This window comes from Nansenia antarctica (assembly GCF_963989245.1).
Source record: "Nansenia antarctica genome assembly, chromosome: 9".
In the NCBI taxonomy this organism is placed as follows: domain Eukaryota; kingdom Metazoa; phylum Chordata; class Actinopteri; order Argentiniformes; family Microstomatidae; genus Nansenia; species Nansenia antarctica.
In genome coordinates, this window is record NC_137679.1 from 23,885,370 (window position 1) to 23,900,974 (window position 15,605).

Below are 15,605 nucleotides of genomic sequence, written 5' to 3' on the forward strand. Positions count from 1 at the left end.
TACCTGCATCTCCATTAGCACTCTGACTGCAGTTTCTGCTTGGTTTGACCAGGAGAGGAGGACGGAGCACAGGGAGAGGTAGAGTGTGAGGAATGAGGGAGGGATGGATGGATGGATGGAGTGGGGGGGGGAGGGGTAGAGTGTGAGGAAGGAAGGAGGGAGGGAGGAAAAGGTAGAGTGTGGGGAGGGAGTGAGGGAAAGAGGGAGGGAGAGAGAGAGAGAGAAAGAGCTCCTGGGACTAGCCCTATTCTGGCAGGCTAATTGAAGCTCTGTGTGGCAGCAGACTCAGAGCTGTCACTCCACTGAAGATCCCATTTGCTGCATTTTGCAGGCTGTGAGCTGAATGCTGATGGCTGCCTCAGAGGCGACCTCCAAGAGATCACCAAGTACGGCCCACAGGGCAACCCAGGGCCAGAGGGGCCCTGCTCTCCAGCATAGGAACATACGTCTCCTGTTCCCCACACTGATTATAAAGATGAGGTCATTCTCATTCAGGACACAGGGAATGACTGCTAAATGCCACATGAACACGGCATGAATCTGATTATTTTTGTTGTGACGGTTTTAGCAATTTGCAGACATCTCCGCACATTCTAATGTAATATTAGGCTTAGTTACTTTTGCTGCTGGTTTTATTCCCTGTTGGAATAGAGAAGATTATAAGCACATAGCTGCGAGGATAACAGTGAATTATTTATCATGAATTAAATCAATCATTTAAGAAAATATTTATTTTATTACAAATACTAAAATGGCTAGGTTTTTCATGCCTCACAGAGGAAATTTCATGGCAACATGTTTGAATAAATGCATATCAACACAACTCATAAAAGACTAGGCCTTTAGTGTATGGGATTTATTATCAAAGAATGTGAATTATTATTACCTGCTCTGATTATCACTTTAGTTGGAAGCCTTGGTTGTTTTCAGTTATTAGTGTTTGTCATAATTTTCAACATGATGCAACATCCAATATGCAATTTTAAACTGTCCATGTTGAAATAGGGAGCAGACACATGTAATAACATGTATGGTCAAGTGTTAAGGTGAGTAGGGAGTTCTTCTGTCCAGCTCTGTTGCCATGACAATCAGTCAGAGTCAGAAAACAAAACTGGACGGTTGCAATCGGGCATGGACATTGTCTTTCATGTATGTTCTATTTCCATCTCAAATCTTTTTATTTTCGATTTTTACGGTGATTTTGAAAATGCTTTTGAAGACGTTGTTGTAGAGGAATGCCATTGTGCAGACGTTGGGGGAGATGTGGTCGTGACCAGGGTCAACAAGGGACAGAGAGGACTCATCATTACTGGCTCTGAAGTATGGTCTCTACCTCTCATCATTATTCATCCAGTTGAGTCTCTCATTCAGATGAGATCCTGCGCCCTCACTGATGGCCTGGCCCAGAGCACTAATGAGGTGGACAGAGCTATGGCTCAGGGGAGGACACATTGATCCTTGTATTGGCCATTGAACAGTCCTGCTTAGATAAATGCTGCTTAACCATGTACGGTACCGCACAACTTGTTAAACAGACCAACATTCATATTTTAGAATGGAGGGCTTCTTTTACAGTTTGGAGGAAAAGCTAAGAATACAACACAATGAGAAATACATGAATACCCTCACATCTCGTACTCAGCACCACCATCTTACAAAGGATAGGATATAATAGGACAAAGAAACAATCCGTTTGGATTGTGAGTGTCTCTGGCTCAGGGTGGGCGGAGATGTAACAGGGATTTGACGTCGGCCCCTTGCTGTGTTCAGTAGCGCTGGCAACAAGCGACCTGCAGGGGTCTCGCAGCACGTCTCCAAAACATCATCAGTCAGTCACCGTCAATCCACTAATGGAGACTGAGGCAGCATTCATCTGATGGCTGGTGTGTTCTGTCTACTGGGGCCTCCCTTTGATTTGTATTGATTTTTACCTGCTGCCTCCAGACACAAAGAGGAAAAGCATTAATTTCTTTCATAAAGTTGAGACATTATGAAAGGAGCTGAGGGATTAAGAATGGATTAATCTCACGCTCTTTCATATTCTCTTACTGTCTAGCGTTTCCAGTGCAGTGGAGAAGGCGTGTTTACTGTGAAAGCTTCACGTTGAAGACACCGATACACTCCCCTCATTGGCCTGGAAAGTTGCTACGGGAGACTTGTGTTGTGGTTACCGGGTCATTGGAGGCACTCAGTGGCAGAGCTTGGTCTTTCCTTTGCTCTATCCAGTTGTGTGTTAGTTATCCTGATAAGGACTAGAAGGTTTGTTGTCCAATGCAGGCATCCCAAAAAAAAAACTCCATCCCTGCACCAGTGAAGGTAGGCTCTCTGCTACTGAGGTTCATTGACCGCTTTAGGTAAACACATGGGTAGTATTTGTCTACGAGGGATAGGCAGGTGGGTTAACTACACATACATTGTCGTTGGCTTTGTCCATATCACCAGTTGTCTACTCCCTGGTAACCATAATCAATTGAACATCCAAGGTAAGAGGGATATACTGTTGGGCTGTTGAGCAAGAGCTCCCCCACAGTAGCACAGGGTTAGATTTACCATAGTGATGAAACTGCCTTTATGTTGAGGAGATGAAGAGGTATTATAGGCCATACTCGAGCATCGTGAGTACGGAAAGGTTGTAGAGCTGCTACTTCTATTGTGTGAAAATGGCTTTTCTTTTCCTTGTCAATATGCCAGATACTGTAGGCTGCATCCATCAAACTGCAGTGGAAGTTTTTATGGATTGTGCAGGCTACTGGTGTAGTATTTACGAAAAAGTTGCTGGTAAAAAGTTGCTGGTATGAATTAATATGTTGTGTCTGTAAAACTGATGGAAGTATTAATTATTATTTTTTTTAAATCATACAATATGATTATGTATTAGCGTGCATTACTTCCAAACACTATATTAAATGTATCAGGCACAGGTTTTTATACTTACAATACAGAGAGATAATGGGCCTTGAGCTTAGAAATGGTACACTCAACATTATTTACCATAGTAGGCTATGCTTTTCCTACACAGCTCCAGCAGGAAGGACACAGTCTGCCACCCTACGATGCGCTGGCCCAGATCCTCCCAGACTACCAGTACCTCTTCAGCACAGCCAGACCTCAGCCTCATACCTCGGCACCACAGCATCAGGACAGACCAGGAGGGAAAGCAGAAGCCACACAGAACAACAAATCTGGGTACCCTTCTAAAAAAAAACACACCTATCAAGTACATTCTCCACACAAACGGTAAGCCCGGTAACATTCACAATGACAACACCTACATCCAAAAAGTCAAATACCACCTTAACGTTTCTGGTAACTGCTGTAGTTAGGCTAACATTAATAAAGGCTGTATTCTCTCAATTGATTGGATCCCTCCATTGTTTTAAATGGTCAAAATCCGTTGTGACGCTTCCTCAGACCCCCTCTTCCAAACTTTGAGGATGACCCCCACATAGCAGAGGTCACTGACCTCCAAACGAAGGTAAGTAAACCTGTCTACACACATTCCTTAATAAGCTATATGAATCCCAAAAACGTGAACAACATTTGTATTACAGTATGTATCAGAAGAGGCTGGTGGAGGTACAAATCGAAGGACAGGCTCATTGTAATGCATGCAATCCATTCCGTGCATACAAATGAGCCTGTCCTCTAACTCAAACTCTTCCTGTCAGTTGGGAGAGAGTGATGCGTAGGCATTATGCCGGTGCTCCAGCTCCTCTCTGGGGACCTTGACAGACTCAAGTCTCAAGGCCCTTTGCATAGCAGATCCCACCCAGGCCAGCTGCCTGGAGACATGGCCCCCGTTGGTTGGTGTATGCTGGTTATTGATGCTAGAGAGCCAATCAGGGACCACATGATGAGTCCTGCTTTGCTCGGTCTTGTGAGAGGCACATCAGTGTGCCTGGCCTGGCCAGCTCTGACTCCTGTGGGTCTGAGACACCCTGAGGTGTCTTACAGGACTGGCTGCTCCTCATCTCCTCAACACCCAGGATGAAGGAATAGATTCATATTTCTCTCTGTCGGAGGGACAAACACAATTGCGCTGATGAGACACAGATTCTTCTGTTATTGGAAAGGGGTCTGGAGGGCGTCCATTATGTATCCGGTCATTGTCGGTGGCCTCATTTTCACTGCCTGACCTCCCCGCCACTTGCAGATGATTTCCTGTTGTGCAGCTTGAGAGAATATAGAGGCATTGCTCAAACAAAAACACATGAATACATTTGCCGTTTTTCACTTTCATATATAGTGAAACTACAGTAGGTTTGCGTGTTTATCATTTCATCAAAACAAAGAGCTATGAACTCTAGTGAGACCATTTCAAGGTGACCCTGCACATATTTATATATTTCAGTCATGGTGATAATGTGCTGAAAAGAATATATTATCTTTCATTACCCCCCTTGTTCATACCAGCACACTCTGGGACACACACACACACACACACCCTTTCATCACAATGCTTTCCAGGGAGGGGGCTGCCATCTGTTTGTGATGTAATTGTCCTAGAGCGACAGTAAGTGTGGCGTCTGGGGCCCTTCATGTGTCTTCAAAGCACAGTGAGCAGAGGCCCGCCCTCAGAATTCATAGAGAGAGACAGAGAGGGCCCCCATTATTTGACCCAGATGATTGGGCCTCCCAGTCTCATCATATGGAGCCCCTCCCTCCCTCCCCGCCATCATGCCCCCCCGTCCCTCAGCAGAGCCCCATCTCCCGTCTCATCTGCAGTCGTGATTCTCACCTTGTGCCTGCCCTTTCAATTAGACGCTCAATTTCATCCCAAGGTCCCGGGGGAGCCACCAAACCACACCACCTCCCTAGATTGCAATCTCCTAATCGGTGATTCCTCCTCCTCCTCCTCCGCCTCCTCCTCCCTTCACCCCACCCCACCCCCATACCCAGAACCTACTCTCAGCACCCCCATTTTCAGCTCTTCACACACACTCTGACCCCCAGTCTGAAGGCGGGGAGCATGTGACAGCAGAGGAACAAGGCACCTGTGTGCAGCTTCACAACAGGCACATGCCTCACACAGAGAAACGGCCACGATGAGGAGAGGCCAACAATGGCCCAGCGGTAATTGCCATCCGGCCGAGGCCAGCGCTTCATTGTATGGTCGCCAATGATTGAGCCAGCTGGGTCCACATTCACATTAGCAAGAGAAAAGAAAAGGGAAAGAAAATATGTGACTCTTATTTATAGAACTGTATAACCCAAAAAGGGATGTGAATTGTCTTATGTTAATGAAAATAATTGTCTGTGAGTGAAAATAACTAAAAGGGAGGTCGTCCTTGACTGCTGGTCCACCCTGCCCAAGTGGATGAATGTACCTGCTTGTTTCCTGAATGGGATTTCAGAAGGGGGAGACTCCCCTGCAGCATGCACCAGGAGGGTTTATCCCCAAATCCCTGGATAAAGCCCCTCTGTGCCAAAAGGCCCAGACAGGAGCCGAGGTGCAGAGGGACGATTACATTGTCACCCAGCCACGGACAATCCATTACAGGCATATCCACCAGGATGGCATTTAACACAAATCCCCCTGGCCTGGCATTCTCTTATGTCCTAATAACCATTTCTCACATGTGAAAAACATGAAAGGAAACCTGATGATATGAGTGTTCATTATGCAGACATTGTGCCATGTGACAAATTGTCAGACATGTTTAGCTGAAGCTGAGATGGCTGTTGGCTAATCCTGTTTGGCGCAGTGAGACTTGGTCCTGTGGTGAGAGTCAGACTACGCAAGATGGCACAGAAGAGACACCTAGTGGTGGAGACGAAGTATAACGCCTGTGTTACTCTGTTATGACACACATCAGAAGGGTTTTATCATGACATATATTCATACTAATGTCATTCAACAGCTCTGTTTGAACAGGGATCGCATCAGCTTTTTGGTGGTCAGTGTCGATAGTGGATCTTTGTGAAGGTCTTGTTGAGGTTTTGGTATTTTAAAGGCTGTCCTCCTCAGGCAGGGGAGTTCCTAGGGTTAATGGTCCATATGAGGGGAGGCGCTTACAGGTAGAAATCGGAGAACGGCCTCATTGCAATGCATGGAATGGAATAACGAACAGTATCAGACATGTGTTCATTCGTTATTCCATTCCATGCATTACAGTGAGCCCATCCTCCAATTTCTACCTCTACTAGCCTCCACTGGTCCTCATGTATAGCTGGATGCCAGACAGGGTCTCTGTTTCCCCCAGTTCAGGGCCAAGCAGGAGAGAGAGTAGGCTAGCACTGAGGGACTCTATGCAGGAGACTAATATTATGTTGATAGGAGAGGATATTAGTTTTTTTCTAGATTACGGGTGGGTTTTCAACTCGATTTGACGTATGCCACATGAGTATCTGTGCCTGTAATCTGAGTGATAACAATGGGTCGGTGCTAACGTCTCTGTTCCTCATCAGGAGGTGGAGAACTACCGCACAGCCATGCGTAAGATGGCAGAGGACATCATCGCCCTGCGGACCCAGGTGGTCAGTCTGGAGTCAGACAACAGCCATCTACGCAGTGACCTGACTCTGCACCAGGACCTGGGACGCAACCTGCTGGACGACACCGACATCGATGTCATGACCAAGGCCGAGATCGCTGACAGGATAGGTACAGCTGTGGCCCCTCCTCAGTCGATCCCTGCTCGTCCAATGTCACAAACATCTAATATCTTAACTGCTACAGCTCAATGGAATTAATACATCTTTCACATCTCTGAGGAACCAAATTAGTGATATCTCTTGAGCATTTTCAATGGAAGTACACTTTTCTGAAAATAAGTATTGCATAAGTATTCCAATAGATATATAATTTTCTCCAATTCATTTTAGAATTTAACAAAAATGTAAAAAAATAAAATAAAATAATAATAATAATCTTCCCATGCACTGTATACAACCATTCATTTGACTGCCAGGAAAGTTGTGTCTCCCTGCTGACAGCAGTCAAACTTTTCAAAGGTTGTTATGGATTTTTTATTAGGAGGTGTAAACTGATACTCTGTGTGCTGTAGCTAATCCTCATGGGAGTCTCTTCCCCGGCGGTCTGTGCCATGCTGTGATAAGGCAGCTCATTTAGGCCACATGCCCTGATAAGCTGTGTGGCTGTGGCATCCCTTATCTCCTGAAGGACAGTTTGTGACCCTCACTGAAAGGACTTTAAAAAGGTTTTAAAAGCCTTTTTTGAGGCCATCAAAGCAAGAAACACCAGATTTAATTGCCTTTAATAAGGAATTTATTTGTTCAGTTTCACAGGTTTAGATAATGGTTGGATTTATTCATTATTATTATTGTAGATGTGTGTGCGGCTCAGCCCTGACATTTGTTAAATCTTTCCAACTTCATGAAGACTTTGAAGCTTTCAATGATACTTTAGATCAAACAACCAATCTGAAGAGCCATTTACCATGATACCATTGAAGAACCTCAGATATCACACCAGTTCTGGTATTTTCGATTCAAATGGTACAGACTCATCATACTGCACTATGGAAATATATTGTAACTATGAATATAATATATATGAGAACAGCCCCAGACTCTTGTCTTGGACTAAATCCAGCTGACAAACCAATCCACGTCTAACATGGTTTGTAGGTCTGATTCTTCCTCAGTACTTATACACACATGCATCACTAACTACAATAGTGTGTGGTCACTTGTCACTGTGGTCATCAGTCAGCCCTGAGTTCTGCTGACTGTCGTGGTTGTCTTGTGGTTGTCTTGTGTGTGGTCGCAGGCTCTCTGACGTTCAAGCTGGCTAGTGAGTCCAGTAAGGCTGTGTGTCAGAGGAATAAGATCCAACAGCTGCAGAACGAACTGATCAGGGTGAGCAGCCAAGCCATCTCTCCACATCACATCACACGCACACACACCCACCCACGTGCGCGCGTGCATCTACGTAGAGCACTTTACCTGTCCAGCTCTTGCATACAGCAGAGATCATTCGAAATGTCACGTAGATCCTGTATGTTCTGTGTTATATAGACTATGAGCCTGTGTGTGTGTGTGTGTGTGTGTGTGTGTGTGTGTGTGTGTGTGTGTGTTGTCCTCTCTCAGAAGAACGACAGTGAGAAGGAGTTGCTGAGACTACAGACAGCCCACCAGCAGCAGCAGACCACCCTGCAGCACTACCAGAGCCGCATGGCCAAGATGGGAGGTCTGGAGGCCACAGTCAAACAGCAGGAGAAGGTGGTCAACCACGGCTCATTCTACTGACACTAGACTAGTTGACCTGTCTGCTCTCTCACCTGGAACGCAGCTCAGCCTTTCCTGGCATGTCTCACTGAACCCTAGCTCGCCCCTTCACTGTGTCGAACACAGAACACTGAACACTGAACACTACAACACTACAATTTATGTCTCTTAGTTTGTCTAATGCTATGTTGGTTGTTGTCTAAATGTTTGATATGAAATAGTTTGATTGTATACATGGTGTTGAGTTTTTATTAAAACCAAATAAAAACACCTTCACTCTGTCGTCTCAGCGACCCTCTCCAGTGTGGAGAGTCTATGTTCACCCCCGACTTGTTTTCTCTCTGATGACCAGAACTTTGTTAATGCTGTGCTATTTGATTATAGGTCATTGAGAAGATGGAGAAAGTTCTGGATAATAAACTGACAGAGAGAAATAAGGAGAACGTAGAAAGAAAGAAGTTGTCGAAAAAGCAAACGGGTAAGAAGAGTGTGTGTACTCTTTGTTGTTTTTCACACTAGTTATCTTTAGTGGGGTCATCATAAAGTGTTACTGTAGGAGAACATGTAAGAAACAATTCAGAGAAATCTATCTCTGTGCTTACAATGGTTGGCAAGAGGAGAAGGTTTGTCTTGTATGACTGTCCTATCTTTCCGGTCTTTCCTTACTGGAAGACCAAGGTCACAGAGCAGTAGAGAGGAGGGCGGGGTGGATTAGATGTTTTGGATATAATGGCCAATCATAATCTTTCTGCGCCACAGTTCTTGGCCCACCTCTTCAGGAAGGAAAAGCCGTCATCATGATGAGGTACTGTAGGAGAACATGTAAGAAACAATTCAGAGAAATCTATCTCTGTGCTTACAATGGTTGGCAAGAGGAGAAGGTTTGTCTTGTATGACTGTCCTATCTTTCCGGTCTTTCTTTACTGGAAGACCAAGGTCACAGAGCAGTAGAGAGGAGGGCGGGGTGGATTAGATGTTTTGGATATAATGGCCAATCATAATCTTTCTGCGCCACAGTTCTTGGCCCACCTCTTCAGGAAGGAAAAGCCTTCCTCAACAGCCAGATTCCCCAGCATGCAGAAGGACCCTAAATTCTCAGTATTAAATTATATAAAACTACAACAGTACTCAGACACCCGATGGCTTAGCGTCCGCTCTGACCCATGTGCCTACAGTGGGTGAGGATGACGACAGAAAGGCAGAGATGGAGTCTGCCCTGGCAGCAGAGAACTGTCGCCTCAGAGGAGAGTTGGTGAAGTTACGCCAGCAGCCCGCCCCTATCATCATCCAACAGCCAACACAGGTGAATGTCATAGAACACACAGCATGTACAGGTTCAGCAACCCTCCAACAGACACAGGCACACGCACACGCACGCACGCACACACACACACACACACACACACACACACACACACACACACACACACACACTGAATTAACATGGTGCTGAGGTTCTCTGATTGTGGTTCTCCTCTTAGACACAGCAGGTCTTCCCTGACAAAGAGAGGCTGAGTCTGCTGAGTAAGCTGGAGAAGGCTCAGGCAAGAGTACGCACACTGGAGACTCAGGTATACCCATAAAGAGTTCAGTATACACACACACACACACACACACACATCTCTAATAAACACAAGATAAAGTCAAATACTGTGTGTGTGTGTGTGTGTGTGTGTGTGTGTGTGTGTGTGTGTGTGTGTGTGCTTTCAGCTGGAGGAAAACTCAAAGCAATGGGGAAGACAGAAACAGGAGATGTTGACCAGACTAAGTGAGCAGAACTATGGCTTTGCACGAACATCAACTACAATCCTGCATGATCTTTCCCCGGTCAGTGCAGTATTACTTTCCTGCAATGTCTGGCATTATGTATTTACATAACATCTGTATATGTAATTGATTGTGAAGTATAAGTAAGTCTGAGTGTGTGTGACTCCTTGCAGGGCCGTAGCAGATGCAGGCAGCTGAAGCCTCCGAAGTGACCCCCACCTTACCACTGGCAAGACCTAATCCTGTCAGGTTGGGGATCGCTCTACTGTTGAGCGACCCTTTGGCGCCCCCTTTGATGTGTATTTGTTTCTCTGTCTGTCCTAATGTCGGTGATTGATAACAGCTGTGTCTAATCGCTGTATAGGTGTATACTGTGTAACTGCATTGCACACTTATTTGTATTTTTGGAGACTAAACCTTCTCCTACTTTTGTTTGTACCGTTTATAGTTCGGATGAATTATTGCCCGATTGCTCAATAAAGAGTACCTTTATTTTTGAATTCTACTTTCGCATTCCGCCTCCTGTGTTCTGCACTACATCTGGGTCCAACATTAGAATCACTCGTAACAAATCCAGCACTCCCAGGACATGGTCACGTCATATGACTAAAACTCGAACATAATGACTAAAATAACTTTTAGTAGTTATTTAGACATAATAAATCATTCACAAAAAATCTAACAAAAAACTGTCTTATTTCCATACACTGAACAACAATTTGAAAAGACACGATGCGACTAATTGGAAAAAGACCATGTTATTTTCGGCCCATAATTGAATTGAATAATCTCACATCACCATGGCAGGCAATACAAACAATGGTTGCTGCAGTTCTACCGTTACTATACTACTAACACAGCGTATTAGGTCAAATTGTTCCAGTTTTGTAGGCTTTTGGAAAACATTTAATAGCATTGTCCTGCAGGGTTTTGGTGTTGGTGATCAACTTGACAGTATTTGAGGTCATTCCTTCACCTGATGCCGCCACCATCTCCTCTGAACAGCTCGGTCACCGATTACTGTGTAAAGGCCTCAAGGTCAACATAATCGGCTTCTCTGGCAGCAGGATCATCTCAAAGGTAGTCCGCACCTCCACGTGTCGTTCTTTCTCAACCCGGAAGTTCTCAAGCATCTGTAATAATAATAATAATAATAATAATACATTAGACTTATATAGCGCTTTTCTAGACACCAAAAGACGCTTTACAAACTGAAAAGATCGAGTAGTAAAATAAAAAGAAACAAATAAATAAATAAAAGAAAGTATAGGGGTCTAATTAATTTTTAGATTACTAAATCTAAATCTAAGTGTCTTTGTAGGACAATCTACTCTGTATACTGCAATTACACCTAGATTTCGGGCAGAGAAGCGGCGAACAAGCAACACCAGCGTCCTCTCTCGACCGGCATTTTTTTTGAAAAGTGGTCATATCATATCTATCATATCTATAAATCATGTCTATCATATCTATACATCATATCATATTATAATTTTTAGATTACTAAATATAAATCTAAAAGTGTCTTTGTAGGACAATCAATGTAATGTTATGACAGGACACAGGGAACACGCAATCAGAGATACAACAATACTGTAGAATAAGTTAACATGCCGTCGTTCTGTTTCATCACATTTGACATTGGCGAGTAGTAACTCTATAGCTCACATGGATGAGGAAGAGCTGCATCTCTGTCTCAGCGATCCTGCGGCCCAGACACTGGCGTGGGCCGAAGCCGAACCCCAGGCTCCTGAAGTAGTGTCTCTCTGTCCTGAGCCATCGAGAGGGCAGGTACTGCTCAGGCCTGGGGAACACCCCAGGGTCTCTGCCCATTGCATACAGCCCCAGCTGGACCAGAGTCTGAACACACACACACACACACACACACACACACACACACGGCATTGACTGTCAGCATTGACTGTCAGTCTCTCACATGTCCTTCAACCAAGGCTGCATCTTGTCCTTGACACACACACACAGACACACACACACACAGAGGGGCAATCAATACATTACACACCCCACTATAATTAACATCAACCCCCTATGACGTATGTACAGCCAGGCTCTCAGTGGACCCCAATCCAACACACAGTAATGAAACAAAACTCTGCTCTCCAAAACAATACCCAGAGCGCATGATAAAGTAAGGACCAGTGTGTCCTCCATAGCCTCTTACCCCAGACGGTATCTGGTAGTTTTGAATAACAACATCTTCTGTTGTGTATCTCTGCAAGGTCACGGCCACAGGATGCAACCTGAGGGTGCAAAGGAAAGTCAGGAAATATGATTAGCATTGATGGTAGAACAGAACTGCTCTCTCAGGAAACAGAAAAATCTGAAACTGGAAAGTGAGAGGTAGCCTTGACTTTTAAAGCCGGTAGCCAACAGATGGCACCTTTATGAACATGCAACATGCAATTGTAAATTGTAAAATTCCATGATCGGTAATGACATACTTATTTAGATGAGTTCGAGTCAATATCTTTATTGATATTGTGTCTGATTCACATGTGCTTTCGCCGTTTCTCACCTCAGTGTTTCCTTCAGGGCTCCTTTGAGCAGAGGCACGTTCTTTATCATCTCTATCATGTCTCCCTGTGTAGCAGCCCTGGCAGCAGCCACCTCCATCCTCAGCTCCTCCTGTAGATCTGGGTGTCTGGCCAGCTCATACAGCGTCCACAGCAGGGTTATAGATGTCTGAAATACACCCAACAACAGGCCCCTACACTGTCAACCAGCTCCAATCTCATTGAATTGGGTAATTAGAAGGGGATTATCAACACAGGAAACAATAATCACATGACATGAATATGAACAGAACATACAGTACAGTATCAACACAACTCGTATTATCTATGGATACAGTGTTGTTCTTGTCGTCTGGAGTATAGCTCATGTGCGTTTACCGTGTCAACTCCTCCCGCCATCAGCTCAGTGACGCTGGCCTTTATGTCCTCGATGGAGAGCTTGTCGAGCATCAGCAGGCTGGCTAGGACTCCAGGGTATTTCCCAGGGCTGCCACCAGGCTCCTGACGCAACTCTCTGTAGATCTTCTGGATGCAGCGGTCCGCTGGGGAGCCACAACACCACAACACAACACAGTAACACTGATTAGTAAACCTTTATTTATGCACAGTGTCCCACTGCATAAACCTCACTGACACTTTGTGTGTGTTTTTGCGTGTGTGTGCGCCTAATTTGTTCTTCACTGCTGAATTAATTTGCTAGATTGTGTGTTCACTTCTAAGACTATGGACCTATCGCTAAGCCACGCCCCCTTTGAAAACTCAGACAAACAAACAACGCTTCACTGACAGTGACTGACTGACCGACCGTGACTGAATGACATTCAATGACTTACAATGGCGGGAGTTGGAAAATGTCTGATTTCTGATTTACCACAGCAAGTAATAGACATGTTTTTTTTTAAAGATGACAAGAATATTTCGTCTAGAAGGTTTTCACCATCAGATATTAGCGAGTTGTTTGTCCGAGTTTTCTGTCTGTAGTGACTTTTGCTGTGATATGATTGGACAATTTATATTTTGGGGCGTGGCTTGGCGATAGGTCCATTCATAGTTTTGATATCCTGTTAAGAGCACAATCTTGAACAGTTTATCAGTGTATCTTAGTCTTCCTGCTGTATTTCCTCCCCCTGGTGTAGCCCTACCCTGGTTGAAGATACCGTCCCAGGCTGCCGCATGGTCCCGCCACACCTTGGCCCCCACCCTCCTCAGCAGGCTTGGGGGGATGTACAGCATGGGCGTGCTTGTCTTGAACATGATGGAGACACACTCGATGAAATGCTGGGCCTCAGGGTCAATGTCGTCCAACAGCAGCCCCAGACGCTCTCCGTACAGCACCGAGCCCACGGCTTCACGGGTCAGAGCACAGATGAGACATGAGAGAGTTAGACTCGATAAGAGATATTATAGATTTGTTTTTAGCTCAATATGCCCATGTAATAAAGGATTCCCATTTTTGGGGGCCTACAATGTTGAGAGATGAGATGAAGCCAAACCTTACATTCCAGCGCAAATTTGAAGAGTTCATGAGAGAGATCCGTGGTCCATTTGTTCTGGCCACTTCTCTCTATCTTCCTATGGACGCGGGCCACAAAGTCAAGTCCCACCTCGTCCAGCAGAGGGAAAAAGTTCCCCAGGACCTTAGGGGAGATCACCTCTCTGTTGAGAACCACTCTGTTGGATCGCCAGTCCTCTCCATCCCTGTGGGGACAAGTTGGCCCAACCTTATAGCTCGGGATAGACCTCCCTGGTTCAACTTCTTTATCAGAAAGGCTATAACTGGTGTCAGGTTGTGGGAAAATTTTATTTAAGACAATAACAATATGGCAATGATTACTTAAGACTATATGAATAACAAGAATCCCTAGGACAAACTGTCCACGTGATGTTTTCAACCTATAAATGTAATCAATAGTTGAGCTTTTGTACTTAGACCTCTGTTTTGTTGGCTGGACAATCGCTCAAGTCTCAGTCTCTGGTTACAAGGTTTAGCATTCTGTGTTTTTGAATCTGACACAGGTGCATTAAGCTCTTCTGAAAACATCACAGTGGAGAGCTCTGCCCCTGCCTATCATAGCAGGTTTACATTGATTTTGCGTAAAGGTAAGTAAAGGTGTGCAGGATAGGTGTGTCAGAATACTACATACTTCAGTAAGACTCCATAATTGTGGTTGCTGTAGTCTCTGTATTCGGTCCATGGCTCCACAGTTAACCTCTTGGGGTAGTGGCCCTCTGCTTTGAACAGGATAGCCGCATCCTCTGGGTTGATGATGTTCACACTCTCATAGTAGCCTATTTTCTCCCTTGCAGCAGAATGAAGGAGAACATAACTATATCATATAATTGAAATTGTATAATTCACTTTCTTTTCTATTTGTTATTGTAGGACTCTCGGTTTGTTGCAATTTTTGTATTTGTATCTGGAGAGAATGTCAGACGAGGTCAAAATGAAATGTTTTGTCTACAGCATAAATGTTGAAACCGGTGTCATTTAGTGTTCGTAGAACAGACAGTAAACATTTTAGTTGTCAATACAGCACTGGTATTCAAAGCTTCAGCATGGACTGTCATAATTTCTCACAAAGTAACGTCTCTCTCTCCTTCTATAGCCTACCTGTAAATGGGTCCGAAGGTGTTGAAGTTGTGCACCATGAATCTGTGGAGGTTCCTGAAGCCGTCCAGCTTCCAGAAGCTGTAGAGGTTGGCCACACTGTTCCTCCAGAGCCCAGGGATGTCGTTGAAGGGCCGTATGGTGGGGCTGCTGTTTGGGTACACTGCCTGTTTGACCACTGGCATACTGCTGCTCTGGCAGGCGCTGGGCATGCTGTGTCCACCGGGCCACGACAGAGGCAGTGCCCCAGGCCTGCACCACAGACCGCTCCACCGTGCCATCATAAAACCTCTGTCTCTCCCTCAACCTCCCACTCCTCCTGTGTCTCCCAGGGACAGCTGGTGTGCTGTTTATATTCAGCCCCCCCTCCTGCCATGAGTCAAGGCTCTCCTCCTCACCCAGAATCGTATGTTAGATACAGTAACTCCTGGCTGGTTACTGTTGGACTTTGCCTCAAGTCATAGATTGATGTCACTATAACAATAGATCAATAGATCTACATCAAG

General features: G+C 45.0%; 2 protein-coding genes across 2 annotated transcripts in view; one reads left to right on the forward strand and one right to left on the reverse strand.

Moving 5' to 3' along the window:
* Nucleotides 1-10,169, forward strand: part of ccdc33 (coiled-coil domain containing 33) — a gene marked incomplete at both ends in the record, with an annotated part of 62,018 nt that extends 51,849 nt beyond the window's left edge. Inside the window, 9 exons of the mRNA XM_080539629.1 lie at nt 3,020-3,186; nt 3,412-3,475; nt 6,409-6,604; nt 7,733-7,821; nt 8,053-8,184; nt 8,575-8,668; nt 9,366-9,493; nt 9,672-9,761; nt 10,131-10,169. Coding sequence (XP_080395755.1) covers nt 3,020-3,186; nt 3,412-3,475; nt 6,409-6,604; nt 7,733-7,821; nt 8,053-8,184; nt 8,575-8,668; nt 9,366-9,493; nt 9,672-9,761; nt 10,131-10,169 — 999 coding nt within the window. The remainder of the gene's footprint in view (nt 1-3,019; nt 3,187-3,411; nt 3,476-6,408; nt 6,605-7,732; nt 7,822-8,052; nt 8,185-8,574; nt 8,669-9,365; nt 9,494-9,671; nt 9,762-10,130) is intronic.
* Nucleotides 10,170-10,967: 798 nt separating this feature from the next.
* LOC308165480 (cholesterol side-chain cleavage enzyme, mitochondrial-like) lies at nt 10,968-15,380 on the reverse strand (the record flags this gene model as incomplete). Its single annotated transcript, XM_080539630.1, has 9 exons — nt 10,968-11,090; nt 11,626-11,817; nt 12,140-12,218; nt 12,494-12,660; nt 12,870-13,033; nt 13,634-13,837; nt 13,990-14,189; nt 14,636-14,791; nt 15,103-15,380. The coding sequence occupies 9 exons, from the start codon at nt 15,378-15,380 to the stop codon at nt 10,968-10,970; spliced, it is 1,563 nt and encodes a 520-aa protein (XP_080395756.1).
* Nucleotides 15,381-15,605: the final 225 nt, after the last annotated feature.